The 23,509-nt window shown below is 42.3% G+C and overlaps 1 protein-coding gene across 4 annotated transcripts in view; it reads left to right on the top strand.

Annotated features, from left to right (window-relative positions):
* Nucleotides 1–18,781, top strand: part of Anln (anillin, actin binding protein) — a 63,255-nt gene extending 44,474 nt beyond the window's left edge. For 2 of the 4 annotated variants that reach the window (XM_087562683.1, NM_001427480.1), the window contains exons 18-24: nt 3,766–3,804; nt 4,155–4,176; nt 5,015–5,127; nt 13,020–13,106; nt 14,046–14,153; nt 16,468–16,640; nt 17,492–18,781. In XM_087562683.1, coding sequence (XP_087418809.1) covers nt 3,766–3,804; nt 4,155–4,176; nt 5,015–5,127; nt 13,020–13,106; nt 14,046–14,153; nt 16,468–16,640; nt 17,492–17,615 — 666 coding nt within the window. In that variant the 3' untranslated portion in view covers nt 17,616–18,781. Of the gene's footprint in view, nt 1–3,765; nt 3,805–4,154; nt 4,177–5,014; nt 5,128–6,835; nt 6,890–13,019; nt 13,107–14,045; nt 14,154–15,306; nt 15,401–16,467; nt 16,641–17,491 lie in introns of all 4 variants that reach the window. The other 2 variants (XM_087562684.1, XM_087562682.1) reach the window with 2 other exon arrangements.
* Nucleotides 18,782–23,509: the final 4,728 nt, after the last annotated feature.

Here is a 23,509-nt window from a genome sequence, read left to right as displayed (position 1 = left end):
ATGATTATAGGAAAGGCAGGGGATATTCAGATGATTATAGGAAAGGCAGGGGATATTCAGATGATTATAGGAAAGGCAGGCAGGGGATATTCAGATGATTATAGGAAAGGCAGGGGATATTCAGATGATTATAGGAAAGGCAGGGGAATATTCAGATGATTATAGGAAAGGCAGGGAATATTCAGATGATTATAGGAAAGGCAGGGAATATTCAGATGATTATAGGAAAGGCAGGCAGGGGAATATTCAGATGATTATAGGAAAGGCAGGGGAATATTCAGATGATTGTAGGAAAGGCAGGGAATATTCAGATGATTGTAGGAAAGGCAGGGAATATTCAGATGATTATAGGAAAGGCAGGGAATATTCAGATGATTATAGGAAAGGCAGGCAGGGGAATATTCAGATGATTATAGGAAAGGCAGGGGAATATTCAGGTGATTATAGGAAAGGCAGGGAATATTCAGATGATTATAGGAAAGGCAGGCAGGGGAATATTCAGATGATTATAGGAAAGGCAGGGAATATTCAGATGATTATAGGAAAGGCAGGGGATATTCAGATGATTATAGGAAAGGCAGGGGATATTCAGATGATTATAGGAAAGGCAGGGGATATTCAGATGATTATAGGAAAGGCAGGGGATATTCAGATGATTATAGGAAAGGCAGGGGAATATTCAGATGATTATAGGAAAGGCAGGGGAATATTCAGGTGATTATAGGAAAGGCAGGGAATATTCAGATGATTATAGGAAAGGCAGGCAGGGGAATATTCAGATGATTATAGGAAAGGCAGGGAATATTCAGATGATTATAGGAAAGGCAGGCAGGGGAATATTCAGATGATTATAGGAAAGGCAGGGGAATATTCAGATGATTGTAGGAAAGGCAGGGAATATTCAGATGATTGTAGGAAAGGCAGGGAATATTCAGATGATTATAGGAAAGGCAGGGGATATTCAGATGATTATAGGAAAGGCAGGGGATATTCAGATGATTATAGGAAAGGCAGGGAATATTCAGATGATTATAGGAAAGGCAGGGGAATATTCAGATGATTATAGGAAAGGCAGGCAGGGGAATATTCAGATGATTATAGGAAAGGCAGGGAATATTCAGATGATTATAGGAAAGGCAGGCAGGGGAATATTCAGATGATTATAGGAAAGGCAGGGAATATTCAGATGATTATAGGAAAGGCAGGCAGGGGAATATTCAGATGATTATAGGAAAGGCAGGGAATATTCAGATGATTATAGGAAAGGCAGGGAATATTCAGATGATTATAGGAAAGGCAGGCAGGGGAATATTCAGATGATTATAGGAAAGGCAGGGGAATATTCAGATGATTGTAGGAAAGGCAGGGAATATTCAGATGATTGTAGGAAAGGCAGGGAATATTCAGATGATTATAGGAAAGGCAGGGAATATTCAGATGATTATAGGAAAGGCAGGCAGGGGAATATTCAGATGATTATAGGAAAGGCAGGGGAATATTCAGGTGATTATAGGAAAGGCAGGGAATATTCAGATGATTATAGGAAAGGCAGGCAGGGGAATATTCAGATGATTATAGGAAAGGCAGGGAATATTCAGATGATTATAGGAAAGGCAGGGGATATTCAGATGATTATAGGAAAGGCAGGGGATATTCAGATGATTATAGGAAAGGCAGGGGATATTCAGATGATTATAGGAAAGGCAGGGGATATTCAGATGATTATAGGAAAGGCAGGGGAATATTCAGATGATTATAGGAAAGGCAGGGGAATATTCAGGTGATTATAGGAAAGGCAGGGAATATTCAGATGATTATAGGAAAGGCAGGCAGGGGAATATTCAGATGATTATAGGAAAGGCAGGGAATATTCAGATGATTATAGGAAAGGCAGGCAGGGGAATATTCAGATGATTATAGGAAAGGCAGGGGAATATTCAGATGATTGTAGGAAAGGCAGGGAATATTCAGATGATTGTAGGAAAGGCAGGGAATATTCAGATGATTATAGGAAAGGCAGGGGATATTCAGATGATTATAGGAAAGGCAGGGGATATTCAGATGATTATAGGAAAGGCAGGGAATATTCAGATGATTATAGGAAAGGCAGGGGAATATTCAGATGATTATAGGAAAGGCAGGCAGGGGAATATTCAGATGATTATAGGAAAGGCAGGGAATATTCAGATGATTATAGGAAAGGCAGGCAGGGGAATATTCAGATGATTATAGGAAAGGCAGGGAATATTCAGATGATTATAGGAAAGGCAGGGGAATATTCAGATGATTATAGGAAAGGCAGGCAGGGGAATATTCAGATGATTATAGGAAAGGCAGGGGAATATTCAGATGATTATAGGAAAGGCAGGCAGGGGAATATTCAGATGATTATAGGAAAGGCAGGGGATATTCAGATGATTATAGGAAAGGCAGGGAATATTCAGATGATTATAGGAAAGGCAGGGGATATTCAGATGATTATAGGAAAGGCAGGGGAATATTCAGATGATTATAGGAAAGGCAGGGAATATTCAGATGATTATAGGAAAGGCAGGGAATATTCAGATGATTATAGGAAAGGCAGGGGAATATTCAGATGATTGTAGGAAAGGCAGGGGAATATTCAGATGATTGTAGGAAAGGCAGGGAATATTCAGATGATTATAGGAAAGGCAGGGAATATTCAGATGATTGTAGGAAAGGCAGGGAATATTCAGATGATTATAGGAAAGGCAGGCAGGGGAATATTCAGATGATTATAGGAAAGGCAGGGGAATATTCAGATGATTATAGGAAAGGCAGGGGAATATTCAGATGATTATAGGAAAGGCAGGGGAATATTCAGATGATTATAGGAAAGGCAGGGGAATATTCAGATGATTATAGGAAAGGCAGGGGAATATTCAAGAGACAGATGTGGGAGGCTCTGGCAGCCTCAGGTTTATTTTTCTTAGCCCTCTTTTACCTCAGTGCTGTGGGAAACAAAGCCACAAGCTAACAACCAACGACTGAGATATACATAGAAGACTTCTGTTCTCACCCTCAGGCCTCCCTGTTCCTTCCGTCAAAGTCAACAGAATCTTTAGCCCCCCGACTTGAGCCTCAAGTGCACCTCTTATCGTCCCATGTCCCCTGCCCCTGCAGGTCTTGAACGGCCTTAACTGCTTGGCAGGCAGACACTACCCCTTCCCCCTTCAGAGAAGTAGCAAATGGCTTCCAAAGTTCAGTTTCTTATTTTGTTTTTTTTCTCCCACCCTCCCTCCTTCTGTCTTAATTTCTTTCTTTCTTTCTTTCTTCCTCCCTTCCTTCCTTTCCTTCCCTCCCTCCCTCCCTTCCTTCCTTTCTTTCTTTCCTTCTTTCTTTCTTTCTTTTTTCTTTCTTTCTACTTGGTTTTTCAAGACATTTTCTCTGTGTATCCCTGCCTGTCCTCGAACTAACTTTGTAGACCATTTAGCCTTGAACTCAGAGATCTGCTGCCTCTGCCTCTGAGGGCTGGGATTAAAGCAGTGCACCGTCATGCCCAGCTGTCCAGTTTTCAAATGTTTCTGTAGTATAACTTTGTGTTGGGTGGAAAGGAAGAACACTTTAAAAAGACATTCTTTGACTCTACTTTAAAATAGGATAGCAGTAATTTGAAAAGCCTTGATAAAGTAATTAAGTATGGTCTGTTTCTATTCAACAGTTATTTCCTGTGTGAGAACTTTCGTTTTAAGCTCTGAATTGCAATATTTAGTAGAAAGTTTGCTAAGTTCTCTTGTTTTCTAGGCTATTACTCCAAAGAGACTCCTCACATCTATAACTTCAGTAAGTAGAATTTTTCTAAAAGTTGAATCCTTTGATAAATCTACATTTTTTGAATGAAATTACACATTGACTGACCAGCTTTAGCCCTTGACTATTATAGAAGTTCTTAACATCCACTAATGCGTCCCTCTGCTTGAGAAGTAGAAGCAGGGGGTTTACAAGGTGAAGTCCACTCTGGACTACATAGTAAGGCTTTCTCAAAATAAGTTAAAATATTTTAGTTGTTGATACTTATATGAGAAGAAATATTTTCTCAAATATAGTCCTTGTAATGTTAAAATTTCACACTTAACATTTAAACCTAAGTAAAAGAAATAATTAATGTATCTTCTTTTTCCTTTCTTTGTTAGAAAAGCAGCCTTCATGCTTCAGGTGAGTGGGCCTAAACTATTTGAAGCTTTTGAGTAATTAAATTTAGCAGTTGCACACGTTTATAAATGTATTTATCCATTCACTCGTACACACGTGTCTTTTTGATTTTCTTTGCTTGGTTTACACACACACACACACACACACACACACACACACACACACACACACACACACACAGAGAGTAATCCAGAAAACCACTGGGCATGGTGTCTCCTAGTTGTGGTTGAGATACTTGAAGCAAGAGGATTGCTGTCCTTTCAAGGCTATTCTAGGCTACGGTGAGTTCTAGGCCCACCTGCGTGAAGGGATGGATCCCTGTCTCAAAAGACAGAAGTAAATGAGAAAGAATGGGGAAAAATAAAAGACAATGGGGCAGATTCTCTGTGGCAGTTTGGTTTCATTCACGTGGAGGGCTAGAGGAATTATTTAGTGTCTTAGCCACTGTCCTGTTGCTGTGAAGAGACACCGAGACTGAAGCAACTCTTAGGAGAGGAAGCATTTACTTACCGACTTGCTTACGTTTCAGAGGATGAATCCATGACCGTCATGGCAGGGACCAGACAGGCAAAAGCTCAGTGCCTTACACTCTGACCCACATTGGATCACATGGGGGAGGAGAGGAGGGAGACTGGATTGGCATGGACTTTTGAAACCTCAAACCCCACTCCTAGTGACACATCTCCAATGAGGTCCTGCCTCCTCCTAATTCTTCCTAAATGGTTTACCAATGGAGGACTGAGCATCCAAATATACGAGCCTGTGGTGGGGCCATTCCCATTTGAACCACCGCACTTAGGAAAGCCAGTCTGAGCTAAACTTGCTCCCTGTTTCTCTACAGTTATGGCCAGTCCAGGAGGTCTCAGTGCTGTGCGCACCAGCAACTTTACCCTAGTTGGATCTCACACACTATCGTTATCTTCTGTTGGAGACACTAAGTTTGCTTTGGACAAGGTAACTCAACTGTGCTTATGATTGTGTTACACTGAAAAACATTAACCTATAGACAGACATTCCAGGGTGCTTTCAAGTATTTAAAACCTTCGAATTGTACATTTTAGAAGATAGGGGTACACATGAGTGAAGATCTGTTAGGGGTGCTATTTTAATACTATAGTGAGTACGAGCTTCAGGCTTATATTGCTTTCTGTGCAAGTTCAGTGTTGTCTTACAGTTAGATGCTGTTTATATGTTTAAAACAATTCAATACGTCTTGGCCCTCCTGTCTCAGCCTCTCAGTACTGGGATTGTAGGCATGTACTAACCACATCTTTTTAGAAATTTCCTTCTATATTCCTTCCCAAATTCAATGCTTCAAATTTCAGATCTCTATTTTATTGCTATGGAGTGTTTTTTCCTTAGTGTGAAATAAATAAGCATTTATTTAAATAGACCTTGGTAGGGTATGAGAGAACTGGAGGAACTTACGTCGACTCCTCACAGGTAATACACTGTTGTTTTTTGTTTTGTTTTATTTTTAAATTTTTTTATTTATTTATTATATAAAAGTACACTATAGCTGTCTTCAAACACACCAGAAGAGGGCATCAGATCCCATTACAGATGGTTGTGAGCCACCATGTGGTTGCTGAGAATTGAACTCAGCTCCTCCAGAAGAGCAGTCAGTGCTCTTAACCACTGAGCCATCTCTCCAGCCCCAGTGTTGTTTTTTTAAATATAGGTTTTACATATTAATTTAAAAATTTGTAAGTTTGTATTGGCATGTAGTAATTTGCATAATTATTTTAACATGTGTACACAGTATGAACTGATTCAGTTAGGATAATTAGAGTTTGTGTCTCTTCATTTTTTTAACATTTTACAAAACAGGACCTGTTTTAGTTTTTCCTAAAATGTATCATTGTTATGAACTATAATCCTCCCACCGTGATGTTAATACTAGAATTTACTCCTTCTAACTAATTGTGGGTTGTTTTTTCCTGGTTTTTCTTTTCTTTTTCTTTTTTGAGTTGAGGTCTCACATACCTCAGAGTACCCTCAGTATTATTAATGTGTGGCTAAGGCTGACCTAGAACTCCTGACCTCCTGGTCTACTGCTAAATTGCTGGGACTACCAACATGATACCATAGTTATCAAACCTAACTTGATTGCACTTAGTACTTGGCTTGGCCTTAAGCCCCCCCCCCCCATTCTGTCCCTCTTCCTGTTTCTCTTCTCCATCTCTAGAAATCATTGCTAACATTCCTACTGACTGGCGTGTAAAAATCTCCCACACATGGTTAGAGCTTGTAGTCTTTGGCATTTGGTGTTAGTATTAGAGAATTCTGCAGTCAGGGCAGAGAGGTGAAGCTGAGGCTTCTGTTTCTCCGTCATCCCCGCTGCAAGGTGAGCACAGTGCTGTGCGCATACTCAGCCTGAAGCTGGCAGCTCACTTCTGAATGTGAGCAGAGTCGCTGCGTCTCTCTAGGAAGTATTTCTCATAGGAAATATTGGATCAATATAAGCCAGCCTAACTTTAAACTGGGGGGGGGGGGGGGTTATTTTGGTTGCTAGACAAAAGTGCTGACTGTGTTTAAATTTTTGACCGCTATTAACACAAAAAAATGTATTTTAACATGCTAAATCTAAAATCGTAACTTGCTGTTACAGTGAGTGATTCTGGGTCTTTTTTCTTTTTTTTTTCTTTTTTGTTTATTTTAGATAAATTTTGATGTAAGAGAGCAGGAGCTACTGGGCTATTTGTTCCAGGAAAAGGTTGCTTTACTTTATTTTCTTTACTTAAAATCAATATGCTTAAGAAATCATTTTTCTGCCTGTTATTTCTTAATCATTGTTGAATTAACGCTGCTGATTAAGTATATGTTCCAATGAATAAATTAAATTTAATAATATTTTTAAAAATCTAATTTTTGTAAAAAGCAGTAACTAACCACTCCTTGATTTGTATGTGTGTTTGTGTCACTAAACACTCTTGTATATCTTTAGTGTTCTTGAATAATTAACAATGGGTGTAGAGAAAAAAGCTGTTCCTTGGGCTCCTGGGTATGGGCATCTTTTTCTCTACTGCCACAGTTCTTCAACATTGTGGTTTTTTTTTTTTTTTTTTTTAATTCCTTGATAATTTTTCATTGCTTTGGAATTTTCTGATTATTTTTTCCATTTTATGATCTTTCTTTTTTTTAAGGTGGTTTCATTTATTCTTGGCTGGCTCCAGACTTACTCTGTAAGCACAGGTGCCTTCAACTTGGGGTCCACTTTACCTTGCGAGTGCTCTGCTCACAGCCATTGCTCTTCATGGCTGAATCTTGGATGCTGGAGATCAGATTCTGGGCTTGATGCACGGTAGAGAGCGAACAGCTCTACCAGCTGAGCTACACTCCCAGCCCACATTTTATGAATTTTTAAAATCTATATTCACTTTAATATTTATTTTTTATCAGTACTAATTAAGTAGGAAATTAATAGCTATGTTAAGGCTAAAAGTGTTCTATATTTGACATCCGATATACTGAAAGAGCTGTTGGCATGCCGTTTTAAGATTGTTCTTTTGTGTATGGGTGTTTTGGCTGCATGTGTGTATGTATATGCACCATGTATGTACTTGGTTCCTGCAGAGGCCAGAAGGAGGAGGGAGTTAGCTGCCCTAGAACCCCAAGTAGGAGGGTTCCACGTTATTCGAGCTGAGATCTAAGTGAAAAGCTGAACCTGGAACCTAATCTCGTCGATTTCTGTCAGTGTGACATCCAGAATACTCAGCTTCGTGGTTAGTGGGAAGAACATTTCAAAGTCCAACTGCCTTGACAGAACCATCAAGGTGTGTGTGGAGGTTTTCTTTAGGGAATGGAAATGTCGCTTAGGAGATTTTCAGGGAAAGCAGCCATGAAAAGACAGCTATAGAGCACGGGTTTTGGAGTTAGGACCAGAGTGATCAGCACTTTCCCCTCGGCAGGTTCTTACTGTGCAGCTCTGGCTGGCCGAGAATTCTCTGTAGACGTGGCTTGCCTGGAACTTGTCTTGAACTCACAGTGCTCCACCTGCCTCTGCCTCCCAAGTGCTGGAGTCTCAGCCATAGGCCAAGACTGGCCAGTTAGGCATTCTTACCTGTAAAGAAATCCAGTTTCTGCCTTTTGTCTGTGTAATTTCCTCCCTTTGTTATGCTAACCTGCCAGGGTGTGATGAATGCCTCCTCTATTCTTCTGCACGGAGGCTGCAGTTCGCATCTGTAATAGTGACCAGTGAGGTGTGGATAGATGTCTTAGGAAGACTCACGCAGAACAGAGCGCAGGAGCCTTTTATCCTGTGTGTTAGTCAGGAAGGGGTGACATGTTTTGGTTTTGGTTTCTTGTTTTCTTTCTTCATGACAGGGTTTCTGTGTGTAGCCCTGACTGCCCTGGACAGAGATCCTCCTGCCTCTGCCTCCCAAGTGCTGGGATCAAAGGCAGGTGCCAACCCTGCCTGACCCTTTTTCAAGTTTTTAAATGCTTTAATTTGGAAGAAAATAGCAACCTCCTAAACTTAATTAGTAGGAATAATGCAGTTTCAGTTTTAGATTTTTTGTTATTTTTATTTTTTTCGAGATAGATAGAGTGTGTTGTTTTGGGGGTCCTGAGATTCAAATTGAGGGACTCATTCACAGTGGGGCACTCCTCACCATTTTCGCCAATTTTTGCAGTATATATTAAACTTTCTGATGAATTGTTCCATTTATCTGATCTCTGTTGTTATAGATTTGATTTTCTTTTTTCTCTCTCTCTTTCTTTTTTTTTTTTTTTTTTTTTTTTTTTTTTTTTTTTTTGAGGTCTCTTCGTGTAGTCCAAACCAACCACAAATTTGTTGTGGTCCTCTCCCTCAGCCTCCTGAATGCTGGAATGACAGGACTAGGGCCCCACCCCTGCCTCAGGCGCCTTTCCTCAGTCTGTGTTGTCAGAGCCGCTTGGTAGGGGTGCTGTTTTCTGTGTCTTCCCCGTCTTCAGTGCAGCCTGTGCTCCTTGCGTAACCCGACAGGCCCTCTCTTTCCCTCTCATCGAGCTGTGAGCTCATTTACCTTCAGTCTCTCACAACAGTGGGTAAATACACCTCACAGACAACCTCTCTTTTTCTTGCTTTAAAAATAAATTATGAAGATGTTATCAAACTTCATCAGAGAACTTGCAGAATTTCATCTTCATTCTTCAAGGCTTGTTCATTCACAGATTGGGCCATCAGGTCATCCTGGCACTGTCTTGTACTCCTTGTGGGCGACAATTAGGTGTCCACCTCGCTCTCGCTTTTCACTGATGTGCACATGGCACAGGGCCTTCTGGATCAGTTGGAGCAGCCAAGCAAACGTCAATTGTGAGGACTTCCTCAGCCTCAGGTGGGCTGAGTAGGGCTGGGTAGGGCTTGCAGCTTTCAGGCCTTGGCTCCTTTCCCTCCAAAAGCAGAAACAAGTTCTCAGGGTAAGCTAAGCCCCAAGCCTCAGGCAACTTGAGCCTTCCCTTCTAGCCTTCCTACCCACAGTCACTGTCTGCTTTGTGTTAAAGACTTGTTTTGTTCATTTGGTTTTTTTAGTTGGTGGGCTTGTTTGTTTGCTTTGTAAACCAGGCTGACCTGAAACTCAGAGACCCACCTTCCTCTGGCTCCTGAGTGCTGAGGTTAAAGGTGCGGCCCACACACCCAGTAAGTAACCTCAGCTGCTCTTGAACTCACTGTGTAGTGTAGGCTGACCTCAAACTGTGCCGTTCCTCTCAGGCTCCAGAGAGTTTAAAATCGAGGTTCACCTTTGGGTTCTTTGGTTCAGTTTTTGTTTCCGCCTGTCTGCAGCGAGCATGCTCATCCGATGCTAGTGGGGAAGTCTGGCAGGCAGGACAGCCCTGCACCTGGCACAGGAGGAAAGCGGCCCCTAGCAGTGGCCCATGTCTTTCTGGAACTCAGTACTTCCCACCTATCGCCTTCTTGGTGGTTTGATGTGTTCACTTTATCTTAGGCCGAACACCAGGAAACAGGTTTGATGTCTTTTTTTAAAGATCTATTTATTTATTATATATAAGTACACTGTTGCTGTCTTCAGACACACAAGAAGAGGGTACCAGGTCTCATTAGAGATGGTTGAAAGCCACCATGTGGTTGCTGGGAATTGAACTCAGGACCTCTGGAAGAGCAGGCAGTGCTCTTAACCACTGAGCCATCTCTCCAGCTCTAATCATTCAATGTATTTAATTGTTTGGTTGTGATTTATGTTGTTTCTGCTTCTTAGTTATCGTAAATAGCGCAAATACAACTTTGTCTCATGCTGAAATGTGATTACAGTGTCATGGTAGTCTTTTTTTTTTTTTTAATTTTTCTAAAAGTCAGAGGACACTGTGGGCCCTGGGGACAACACTCAGGTCATCAGATTGTATCAAGCACTCTTACCATTGGGCCAGCTTAGTAGCCCTGGGTTTTTTTTCTATTTTGTTTGTTTCTTTGTTTATTTGTTTGTTTTGTTTTGTTTTTTGAGAAAAAGCCTTCTGTAACCAGCTTGGCCTTGAACTTGCTCTGTATCTGAGGATGATCTATCTATCTTAACCGTCCTCACTTCCCACTGCTTGATTAAACTTGTGCCTGCTGTTGGCTGTAATTGTTATAATTGGTTTAACATAGCAACATATATTAGTATATCTACTATGCTACATAGGTATCTGGAGCCATGGTTCCCTGCAGGCTCACTCCTGGGTTGGCGGTCAGGCCAGTCTATGTTGTTCTTCCAGTGGAGTTGCCTTCTTCCTCCTCCGCTCTCCAGTCCTTCTGCCAGCTCCCCGACCAGGTTCCCTGAGATCCTTCTGATGGTTGGCTCCAAGCATCCACATCTGCACTGGTCAGTTGCTGGCTGGACTTCCTCAGGAACTGCCACAGTAGGTTCCTGTCAGCAAGCGCCTCCTGTCCACTGCAAGATTGTAGGGTTTGGTGTCTGCAGACAGGATGGACCCCCAGGTGGGGCAGTCCTTTGTTGGCCCTTCCTTCAGTCTCTGTTCCATTTTTTGTCCCTGTTCTTCCTTTGGACAGTAACATTTCTGGATTAAAAACTTTGAGATAGGTGGTGTCCCCATCCCTTCACTGGGGGTGAGGGATGGGGTCAGGACGTGCCTATCTGTGGTCGGGACGTGCCTATCTGTGGAGGAGGTCTCTTCTGTGTATTTCAGCTAAAGTCATCCCCGTTGTGTCCCAGGAACCTTGCATTTCCCTGGTGTTTGGGACCCTCCGGTGGCTATCCCCAGTTCCTCATATTCCCTGTCACACATACATGCATATGATGTATTTTGATCACATTTACTTCAGGAATGTAAGAACCCTTATGGCTACACCACTGAAGAAAATGTCTCTCCTTTACCCATCAATTGTTATCTGCCAAGAAATCCTCGGGAATGGGTGAGGCCCTATGAGCACCTTCCCCTTCCACGACAGAATGTTGACAGGCCTAATCTCACACATGTTCTGTAAAGGTAATCACAGGTACTGTGTATGCAAGGATGCAGTGACCACGCCACCTAGCCCTGAGTCAGCACATCCCACATCACTACCCCTGACTCAGCAGCCTTTTATTCTCTGCATTTTGAGCAGCAGCTGTAGGTATCTGTAATTTGCTGTTAATTTTTGACGAATCCCTGTTCTAAAAGGATTTTAATTTTGATGAAGCCTATTTTATTCTTATGTTACTTGTGATTTTTATATCATATCTGACAAGTCATTGATCATGAAATTTTACTTCTGTGTTTTCTTCTAAAGATATTTTTCTGATTTAGCTTTCATTTAAGTCATTATCTATTCTAGGTTATTCTATTCTTCTAGTATGGTGTGAGGTTGAAGTCTAACTTGTCTGCTTAGTTTTTCTGTCAACTTGACATAAACTAGTTTTTGAGATTAGGAAACCTTCATTGAGAAAGTACTTCCACCAGATTGCCTTGAGCAAGCCAACAGGGCATCTTCTTTGATATGGGAGGGCCCAGCTTACTATGGGCAGGGGCACTACTAGGCAGATGATCCTGGGTTGCACAAGACAGGGCGTGAAAACCATAGGGAACAAACTAGTGAACAGCACTCACTCCCCCATGGCTTCTGCTTCACTTCCTGCCTCCAGTTTCCTATCCTGACTTTCCTCAGTGACAGACTGACTGGAAATAAAGGACGAAATATGTCCTTTCCTCTCTAAGATGCTTTTGGTCAGTGTTTGAGCACAGCAGTGGGAGCCTGACGAAGGCACCGGCCTTACTCTTTTGCATGTGAATTTCCAGTTTCTCAATACTATTTGTTCAAGACGGCTCTATTTCTAGAGTAGTCTTAGCACAGCGTTCAAAAATTAATTGGCAAAAAACCCACAAATAATTGGGTATTCGGCTTTTTTTGGTCTCTGTCTTTCCGTTCTATAGATTGAATGAGGGCCTAGTGCATGCTACACAGGTCCTCTCCCACTGCCACATCTCCAGCTCTTTCCTGGCTCTCAGTTCTGCTCTATTTCCTCTGTCTGTCCCTATTCTGTCCTGCTGTTTTGATTATTTAAGCTTTGAATTCGCTCCTGCACTGGGAAGGCCAGTTCACCTGGGTGCTCTTTTTGACTATTTGATGACTTGCAGTTTCATTTAGAGTAAGGCCTGCCTTTGCTTTCTGTTTCTGTACTGCTGAGCAATGCTGCACTGTGGAGTGTAGGCAGCCTGCTCTCCAGACTCCTTCCTACCAGGAGTAGACTTAAACAATAGTGTCGTTGTAAGTATACTTTAGAGTTATCTGTTGCTAAGGAACTGTGGATCTTTTATTCTTCAGCTGTAGCTGAATTTTTTTTTTCAGGGTATAGTATTTATTCTCTGTTCATTATTTATCAAGAACACACTTAGAAATGATTTTACACATAATTCTCTACTTTTACTCACAGGTACCTTTTTTGTCTCCATTGGAAGGTCACATCTGCTTAAAGATAAGCTGTCAAGTGACTTCAACTGTTGAGGAGAAAGGTTTTCTTGTGAGTGCCATTACCTCCTGTTCTTTGTTACCCTTTTTTCTGTTTTCTTAAAGCAGGGGTCCTCAACATGTGGGTCTTGTCACTTTGGGGTCAAACAACCCCTTCACAGGGGTAGTGAGAAAGAAGGCAGGAGCATGCTCAGATCGCTCCTGCAGAGGATTAAACCTTCTTTCTCTTACACTTGAAACAGAAGTGGTGGGTTTCTTGCAACATTGTATTGTGAAAAATGCCAGTTTCCAAAAATGCTGGCATTGTTTTATGAAGCATAAGTGTTGGCTGTCTGGATTTGATATTGCTCTGACTCGTTTGTTTTTAGACAGGGTCTCTCTTATCCACTCTAGCCATCCTCCACCTCTCTATGTAGCTCAGGCTGACCTTGTCACCTGCCTCTGCCTACCAGTTAAAGGCATGTGGCCAGCTCGATCTAGATAGTCTTCAGTGCATTTCTGATAGGGACAAGCGAACTTTTACTACTAAGCTGGAAGACACGATAAAATCATGCAAATAGATTTTTACATAAAAATATAATAGCGTATGGAAACATGTTCTTAAGTTTCTAATGTTAGCCAGGTGGGGCACAATCTAATCCCATCGTTTGGGAGGCAGAGGTATGAGGGTCTCTGAGTTCAAGGCCAGGCCAACCTGATTTACAAGTTCCAGTAACAGCCAGGGATGTTGCACAGAGACAGACACCCTGTCTCGGATGGATGGATGGTTGGTGGTTGGATGGATGGATGGATGGATGGTGGTTGGATGGATGGATGGATGGATGGATGGATGGATGGTTGGTGGTTGGATGGATGGATGGATGGTGGTTGGATGGATGGATGGATGGATGGATGGGTGGGTGGGTGGATAGTTGAATGGGTGGATAGAGGGAGGGAGGATTGGGGCAGATGGATGGATGGTTCTAATATCAGTGTTTCCATTAACTTCCAGACCATATTTGAAGATGTTAGTGGCTTTGGTGCCTGGCATCGAAGATGGTGTGTTCTCTCTGGCAACTGTATTTCTTACTGGACTTACCCAGATGATGAGAGGCGAAAGGTAAATTGACACAACTCTAGTCAGTGGGGAAAGTCCTGCTGGGCTTCTGTGGTGCTTCATGAATGTTTGTCCCCTGTCCCCACTCCTTAGATTCTCTTCTGTGTGGATTAATGAAGAATAACTTTCCCTGTCCTGGCTGTGTGTCCTCCCATAGCTAAGAATATATAGTAGTAATCACGTATGCATCTCTGAACCATCCCCTTACCCTCCTGCTTCCACCCAGTTAGTGCTGGGTTCTGAGCCCACAGCCTTGTGTTTGGAACACACGTTAGCTAGGCAAGGATGGTGCTGTTTGCCTAAATCCCCAGACTATGAATTCGTCTTTTTCAAACCAAAACACTTTTTAAAATTAACTCTTCTTTGACAAGATATTCTGATATCTTTCTAAAGCAATAGACTTACCTATAATGTTTTTAATAGTTATTAAATAGCATTATGTTATACTTATTAAAACTATGAATTTTTTTTTTTTTTGGTTCTTTTTTTTTTTTCCGGAGCTGGGGACCAAACCCAGGGCCTTGCGCTTCCTAGGTAAGCGCTCTACCACTGAGCTAAATCCCCAGCCCCTAAAACTATGAATTTTTTAAAAAAAGGTTTATTTTTATTTTATGTGTATAAGTATACTGTCTGCATGTATGTTTGCACCACATATGTGCCTGGTGCCCATGAAGGCCAGGAGAGGACATTAGACCCCCTGTAACTAGAGTACTGATGGTTGTGAACCACATGTGGGTTCTGGCAACTGAATCCGGGTCTTCTGAGAGAATAGTAAGTGCTCTTAAGCACTGAGCCGTTTCTCCAGGCTCTAAAAATTATTATTTTTTAATATATATTCAGATATTCAAGACACAAGCATGTACTGGGCACCAATTTTCTCCATTCTTCACCATCTTTTTAAATCCTTTTTTTTTTTTTTTTTTTTTTTGGATATAGAGATTACATTTCACTGTCTTTGATATAGAGATTACATTTCACTGTCTTTGATATAGAGATTACATTTCACTGTCTTTGGTTAACTTCCCTTCCCTTCCTGCTGTTAAGGGACTTGGATCTATTACCCGGGGCTATTGCTTGTACTGTTTTGTCTTAAGATCAAAGACCATCCTTACCTTGCAGTCAGAAAATTACTTTTTTCTTTCTGTATTTATTCCAGGCCATGTACTCACATCTGTACTTGGAACTAGGAGTCACGAATGGGGGCGCAGAGAACATACAGTGTTTGTCTCTGGGTCTAGAGCACTCACTTAGTATGTTTCTTGTCTGAGAATGTCATGTGTGTACAGCTGAGTAGTTTGCCTTACTGTGTGTCCCACACTCTCATCACCCGTCAGTGGAAGGGCATTTACATTGTGTCCGTTTCCTAACTTGTAAATTGGGCAGCGGTAAGCATGGCGTGGCTGGTGTCTGGATAGGATCTCCAGGCCTCTGAGCTGACCTGCGCCCGACTCATCAGCCGCCATACTATCTTCTGACGCGATCCTTGTTCATCTTTCACAAAGCACAAAGTTTGCTGTTTTCATCAGAACCACCCTGTGGATGAGAGCCACCGTTTTTAACTAATTCATATTTTGATGGTCCTTTTGTGGTGTTTCCATATCATAACTATTACGAGTAATCCTACAAAGAGATAGTTTTGACATACTGGTTTTATTTCCAAAGCTATCCCACTAATTCCTATGCTGATTCTATTTAAAAAGCATTGAGGACCCTTCTATTGTCTAAAATGAGTTCATCTCTATTGTTTTGTAGTGATGTAATGGATACGTGTGTGTAGTGTGTGTGGGTTCATGTTCTAATGTGGAGACACATGTACGTGTGAATATGCACACACAGTCATAAGATGGTCAGTTGCGAGTTGTCCTAAAAATGTCCACGGGAGCACAGGTGTATGTTACTGTGCGTGCGCCCAACCCGGGTGGGGCGGATCAGCCCATTGCCTGCAGTTCTGGATTGTGTTCCTTTGTGTTTGAAAAGAATCTGGTGTTATTAGGTGGTTGGTAAACATTCCCCAGTGTTTAAAGCAAGCATATGTGCAGCCTGATGCAGGTGAGAATCCAAGGGTCACCAATAGTTTGCTGAGAGCATTGTTCAGAGAGGGACGTACGTGTGCGGAACTTAAGCCAAGTGAAGTCCCAGGCTGCCAAGCTACTTTCTGTGCTTGTCTGTTTCATGCTTATTTGTTTCCTGATTGTTAAACATTTTAAGCTAATGGCTTTTAAACTTTAGTTTATAAACTTAAAAACTGCTTAAACCTGACTGACTTAAATAACCTTGCTTGTTTTCCACTAATACTTTGTACATTTTATTTTTAAAGAATCCCATAGGAAGGATAAATCTGGCCAATTGTATCAGTCATCAGATAGAACCAGCCAACAGAGAATTCTGTGCAAGACGGAACACTCTGGAATTAATTACTGTCCGACCACAAAGAGAAGACGACCGAGAGACTCTTGTCAGCCAATGCAGGGACACACTCTGTGTCACCAAGTATGTACTGGCACCATGCTTACTTCTGTCAACTAAGTAATTTCTGGCTTTGTTCTTAGGCATATGGGAAATGTCAGTGATGTCAAGTCTGTCACTAAGTATAAACACCATGGCCAAAAACAGTTTGGGAAAAGAAAGGGTTTATTTGGCCCTCACTTCCATAACAGTCTGTCACTGAGGGAAGTCAGGCAGGAACTCAGGCAGGAACCTGGAGGCAGGAGCAGAAACCAAGGCTATAGAAGAACACTGCTCACTGACTCACTCCTCATGGCTTTCTTGAACCCACAACACCTGCCCAGGGGCAGGATCACCCACATCAGTTCTTAATCAAGACAGTGCCCCCACTGAGCTACTCTACAGGCCATCTGATGTTTTCACAATTGAGCTTTCCTTTTCTTGGGTCACCCTAGCTTATGTCACGTCAGCAAAGAGACTGCCCAAAGTAAGCTTGACATCAGTCTTCAGTGAACAGGTCGTGATTAGGAATGGAAATTAGAATGTGACACAGTCTCTATTCAACGGGTTGTTGCTGGATAAGGCTATGGGGATGTGTAGAATTCACTCTGTGAGACCCAAGATTCCATCTCAAAAAAGAAAAAAGAAAGAAAAAACAGAAACACTAAAATTAGTGTGATTTATGACTAACCAAATCTAGAACGGTGGTACACCATTGTGCAGAGAAGCACTTCCCTGCGTAGCTATTAGTTTATATCCAGTTACTGGTAGGCAGCAAGTCTTGGTTTGTTGAAAGATTATGTTTTCCAAGCAAAGGCATTGGGGGATGAGGTGGGAGGGGGACGGCCAGGGGTGTGGGATGGAGGGTGGAAGCTCACTTCTGTTTACCCTCGCAGGAACTGGCTCTCTGCAGACACTAAAGAAGAGCGGGATCTCTGGATGCAGAAACTCAACCAGGTGATTGTGGACATTCGCCTCTGGCAGCCGGATGCTTGCTATAAGCCTGTCAGAAAGCCCTGAACCCAGGGAACTTCAGGACCGTGGAGAGACTTCGCTAGCTGTGTTAGAAAGTGTCCAAGGAAGACATGGTTAGAAGCACCAGATTTGCAAGTTGTATTTTATGCTTTAAATATAAAAGGGTATGTGCAAATATTCACTACAGATTATGCAGTATTTATATCTTTTCTATGTAAAACTTTACCCAGTTTGTCTTACATACATGTTTAACTGTCAAATACTTAAAATAGTCAAGAGAATTGATATTCATGTTTAATACGTTAAGAGTTTCATTTTATAGAAACCTCGCTAGCCATTTATTCATGACAAAGAGTATATATTATAATCAAGTTCTGAATTGTATTTGGGAGCTGTGGGTTTTAAGGTCCCCTGTAGGTCGTAAACAGAAACATGTAGTTTGATGAGTCCCTCTCCAGCCTCGGTGGTTTTTTAAAAAGGTTGTGGCCATTCCTGGCTCATGATATGACCAGGGTACTGAATGTAATCTCAGAGGGTTTACAGGAATGTGTTTAGTAAGGAGCTGAGAAGAGACAACAGATGCTTACTAATCTAATAGGAACTCAAAGCTGCTTTCTGAAGAGATGTGGACAGTGACACAGTGACATTGGGGCTAAATATTGTACCAGAAGCATTAAGAATTACACAGCTCACATTCACTCCGACTCTGTGTGCAGTGTGGGGCAGATTGTCAGTGTTCAGGCTTTATTAAACAGCTATTTTTCATGTAGTTTAGGATCCTCATTAACATGTTCAGCCTTTTCTCTTATAACAAGAGCAAATGTAAATTGAAGAACACATACATAAGAATTTCTACCAAGCTGCTGTGACTACTCCTTTGCTTCCCAGAGTTCTTGTCTCGTTTTCCTTTCATGTTAATCTAAGACACTTTACAAATCTGTTTTGAGATCACTGAAAAATATATAAAGCTATGCATTCCCTTTAAAGCCCAATGCCTTCTTGCAATTTAAAAATATTACAATGCATGGCTGCAGTTTTTAAATAGTCTGTGTTTCTCCTCTGACTGTCAGTTATTGATGGTTTCATTTATAAACACTAAATTCTATCACTTGCCATTATATTTCTTACTCATTTAAATGTGGGTTTTCTTATGTATATTATAAAAGTATTTTATGACTCCTACATAAATAAATAATTGTGAATTGTCAAAAGCATGAGTTATTTAAGAAATCCTCTGTGGTGTCATTGCTGTATATGTCCTGGTTGTGCTGGGGACATTGCTGACAGTTCGCCGTCCCTATCTTCACATCTAGCCTACTCTCTGTCTTACGGAACGTTCTTGGGGCTGGTGTTACGGGACCAGGTTGTATGGGGACCCTTCTGGGGGCTTCAGCAGAATGTGGTGATTTGAGGAGGGGGCAAGCGAGACTGAGCGCTCAGCAGCTTGAACAGGACTGATGCAGCATCTTTATACAAGTCCAAGGTTTGCATTCTACAACAGCCTGAGTACACAAAGACGTCATGAATGTCTTGTTCTCAGGCTTCCCTTTTCCCTCTTCACAGCACAGACTATGTGCATGGCCCTCACAGACATGTACATCAGTGTTCCGTACACACACTGCGTGTTAAAACATAAAGTATCAGGGGTTGGGGATTTAGCTCAGTGGTAGAGCGCTTGCCTAGGAAGCGCGAGGCCCTGGGTTCGGTCCCCAGCTCCGAAAAAAAGAAAAGAAAAAAAAAAAAGGTTTAAAAAAAACATATAAAGTATCTCTTAAAGGCCGTCTCAGTTTATATATGAAATTCAGTTTTAGAAGTTTACAGTGTATGTCATTACTTTAGTGGTTAATGAAACAATCTAAAATCACCCGAGTACGAAGAATTCATAAGGAATTCTCTAAGTTGGTGTCGCGCCCAACCTCGACCGGCAAGGAAGACACGACCAGCGAAGATCTTCTTCAAGCAGCTTTACTCAGGAACCTTGATACAATCTTCTAACCCCGGGAAATCCCTGCACCACACTTAAATAGCTAGCACTAGCCAATCCTAGCAAGCCACGTGGGGACAGCGGATAGGTTGTACTATGCAGAAGCGACCAGGCCAAGCAGGAACAGCCAAATAAGGACTTGTTTTTCTCAATGACTTGTTTTTCTCAATGAGCGGATGGCGGAAACCGGACTTGTTTTTCACAAGGAGCGGAAGGCGGAAACCGGCACCATCCCCGGGGCGCGGGACCTTGCAGCTTTCTACAGTTCCCCCTTTTTGTTTTATTAGCACCCAGACGACACTGGCATATACTGAGCGCGGCGACCCCCCCTGTCTTAGGATCGTCCCTTTGTGTACCCGTCATAGGATTACCTTGTCGTCCTCAAGGCTCCATGTCTTAGGTGAGAAGGGAAGTTGCCCGACACTGAGTAGGGTCACTCGATATGCTCAGGGACGATGGAATATGCCAGGGGAAACAGGGGCCCAGTAGAGTAAGGGTGGCTATATATCTTATATGACTGTTAGCCACGCCTAGGGGGACTGTCCTGCCTCAATGACTGCAAACGCCTGCATGACCGTGGCCGCATGCTGCCTCTGTACGAACCTCATCCTGCACAAACACCACAGGCTCACTAGGGAGACCAGCAGCAAGAGTCCAGCTAGGGATCCCATACCTGCCCACTCCCTCAGATGATTCACAGCAGCAGCAGTCCAAGATAACAATCCCATAGCCAGTCCAGCATCCGCACGTGTGGAATTCACAGTCACAATGGCTACATGTAGCTGATCCATTAAGAAATCGAATTCTCCAGTCCAATTACCCAGAAGATAACTTGACAACTGTTTAGACAAATTAGAGGAGTGGGCTTAAAGGTCATGACATATCGGCATGGGTCTCGGGAACACTGATAGTATCCCCCACAGGGGCTCCGTTTGGACCAGCACTTGGGTCACACCGAGAAGTGTCAGCAACAGCAGGATCTTCATTCTTGTTGCACCTCCTGGTCAATCTTTCAGGGACCCACAACGTATCTTGCCGGTCCTGAGGAAACACACAAACAGACCCTCTCGCCCACGCCAGAACGGGATCTGGCCCATGCCATAAGCCAGTGATCACATCTTTCCATTTCACATAGCCTTTCAACGTGCCTGCCCGACGTTGATGTCGGTCAGCGGCAGAAAGGCCATCATCATCCAAAATTAAAAAATTAAGAGTAAAAAGGGCCAAGGATACCTGTTCCTTGGGGGTTCTACCATGGCCTATTCCCCCCTTTTGTTTAATTAGGCATTCCTTTAATGTACGATGAGCTCGCTCAACAATACCTTGTCCTTGGGGATTATAAGGCAGGCCATGGCTCAACTGCACATCCATCTGTTTACAAAAGGATTTGAAAGATTGGGCAGTGTATGCTGGACCATTATCAGTTTTTAAGTGTTGAGGCTTTCCCCAAGCAGCCCAGGCTTCTAGACAGTGTCCAATAACATTGCGTGCCTTTTCCCCACTCATAGGGGTAGCATGAATGGCACCTGAACAAGTATCCACAGAAACATGAATGTATTTCAGAGTCCCAAATCCAGATATGTGAGTTACATCCATTTGCCAAATCTTTAGGGGTAGGAGGCCCCCAGGATTAACTCCTACACTAGGGGGATGGTGAAAAGTGATACACTGTTGACATCCTAAAACTATCTGTCGAGCATCTGCTCGAGACAGATGAAATTTCTGCTGTAAGGTTTTGGTAGGTACATGAAATTGTTGATGAAACTGTCGGGCTTGATCCAATGATGAGCTTAAGAAGATAAACTCCATTCGGGTACATCTATCCACAAGATCATTTCCCTCACTGAGAGGACCAGGCAAACCTGTATGAGCTCTAATATGTTGGACAAAAAACTTGTGACCTCTTTCCCAAATCAATTCCTTAAGTTCCCTCAGCAGCTGGCATACCATGCTGCTAATTTTAACAGGGCCAGCCACTTCTAATATCTTAACTACATTAACAACATATGATGAATCAGAGAGCAAATTAAAGGCAAAAGAACAATTTTTAAACACTTCTAGCACAATCTTGAGTTCAATAACTTGTGGAGAGCCGGGTTGATATTGACACAAAATTGGCTCTTGATGGTCAATCATATAGGCTCCACAGCCATTTTTGGATCCATCTGTAAAAATGTTTGGCACCCCCTGTATAGGAACACTGGAGGTAACCTTAGGAAAGATCACGGTATGTTCCTTAAAGAAGGATAGCAGAGGGTGTTTTGGATAATGATTATCTATATCTCCATGGAATCCACAGCGTAATATAGCCCAATCATCCACAGTGCCACACAAGATCTTCATCTGCTGACCTGTATAGGGCACTATGATCGAGGTTGGGGAAACACCAAAATATTGTATGCACTGTTGGATCCCATTCAGGGCTAATCGTGCAACTGCTGTAGGATAATACTCTACTGATCTAGCTGGAGAAGCTCTGGGATAAACCCAAAGCAGAGGGCCATCTTGCCACAACAATCCTGTGGGCTACATGTAGGTGGCTAGAATGCATAGCACAATGTCTGCACCTTCCTCCCATGATGCAACATTGCGCCTTGTAATCCTTTTTCAACCTTCTTTAAAGCCTCCCTTGCTTCATCAGTCAATTGTCTAGGAGAATCCAAGGCCGAATTCCCAACTAAAGTATTATACAATGGCTTTAATTCATAATTTGGTAATTTTAAATAACATCTGACCCAATTAATATCTCCCAATAATTTTTGAAAATCATTAAGAGTCTTAAGATTATCTTTCCTTAATTCAACCTTTTGGGGGATAATGATATAAGGGCTTACTTTTGCTCCTAAATAATTTATAAGATTACCCTTTTGTACCTTTTCAGGGGCAATAATCAATCCTTTACCTTCTAGTAATTTAATTAAATTTCCATATGCTAAATCTAAAATCTCTTCATTCTTCGCAGTTAAAAGAATATCATCCATAAAATGGACGCATCTCAGTGCGGGAAACTTTTGTCTTAATGGGGCGATGGCGTTGCCCACAAACAGTTGACACATAGTAGGGCTATTGGCCATACCCTGTGGTAAAACCACCCATTCATATCTTTGATCAGGTCCTTCATGATTGCATGATGGAACAGTAAAAGCAAATCTTTCACTATCCCTTGGACAAAGAGGTATGGAAAAAAAGCAATCTTTTATATCAATCACTACAACAGGCCAACAGGCTGGCAGAGAGGATAAAAGAGGAAGCCCGCGTTGCACTGGGCCCATGATTTGCATCTGCTGACTAATAACTCGTAAATCATGCAACAGTCTCCATTTCCCTGACTTCTTTTTAACCACAAATATTGGGGTATTCCAAGGTGACACTGATGGTTTTATATGCTTCATAACCAGCTGTTCATCTACCAGGGCTTTAACTGCGGCAAGCTTCTCAGAGGAAAGTGGCCACTGAGGAACCCACACCGGCTCCTCTGTCTTCCAGGTAATGGGAATGCCTTCCTCAGCGGCCCCTAGGAAAAACCCAGGTTCTGATTCCTTTCTCTCTGTTGGGCAGTTATAGGGCTAATCCTACCCTGCAGGTACTTCCCTATTCCTTTACCAGGAAAATAACCCATATTTTTCATAATCTTTTGTGAAGTATCAGAATATTCATTGGTCAATTTGAAACCCATGTCTTTCAGCAAATCTCTCCCCCAAAGGGAAATGGGTAGATCCAACACATAGGGTTGCATAACTCCTGAATGCCCTTCCTGATCTCTCCAACTCAGGTGTCTTGCACTCATATCAGGAGCTCTTGCATAACCGAGACCTTGCAATGTTTGAGATGAGGCCTGTACTGGCCATCCAGAGGGCCAATCTTTTTGAGCTATTATACTTCTATCAGCCCCTGTATCCAACAATCCTAGGATCTTTTTACCATCTACCCTTAGCTCCATTACTGGGCGTTGGTC

Source organism: Rattus norvegicus, chromosome 8, assembly GCF_021556685.1.
Source record: "Rattus norvegicus strain SHRSP/BbbUtx chromosome 8, alternate assembly SHRSP_T2T, whole genome shotgun sequence".
Classification (NCBI taxonomy): domain Eukaryota; kingdom Metazoa; phylum Chordata; class Mammalia; order Rodentia; family Muridae; genus Rattus; species Rattus norvegicus.
The sequence above is the reverse complement of the archived record's forward strand: the minus strand, read 5'-3'. Positions and strand labels throughout refer to the sequence as shown.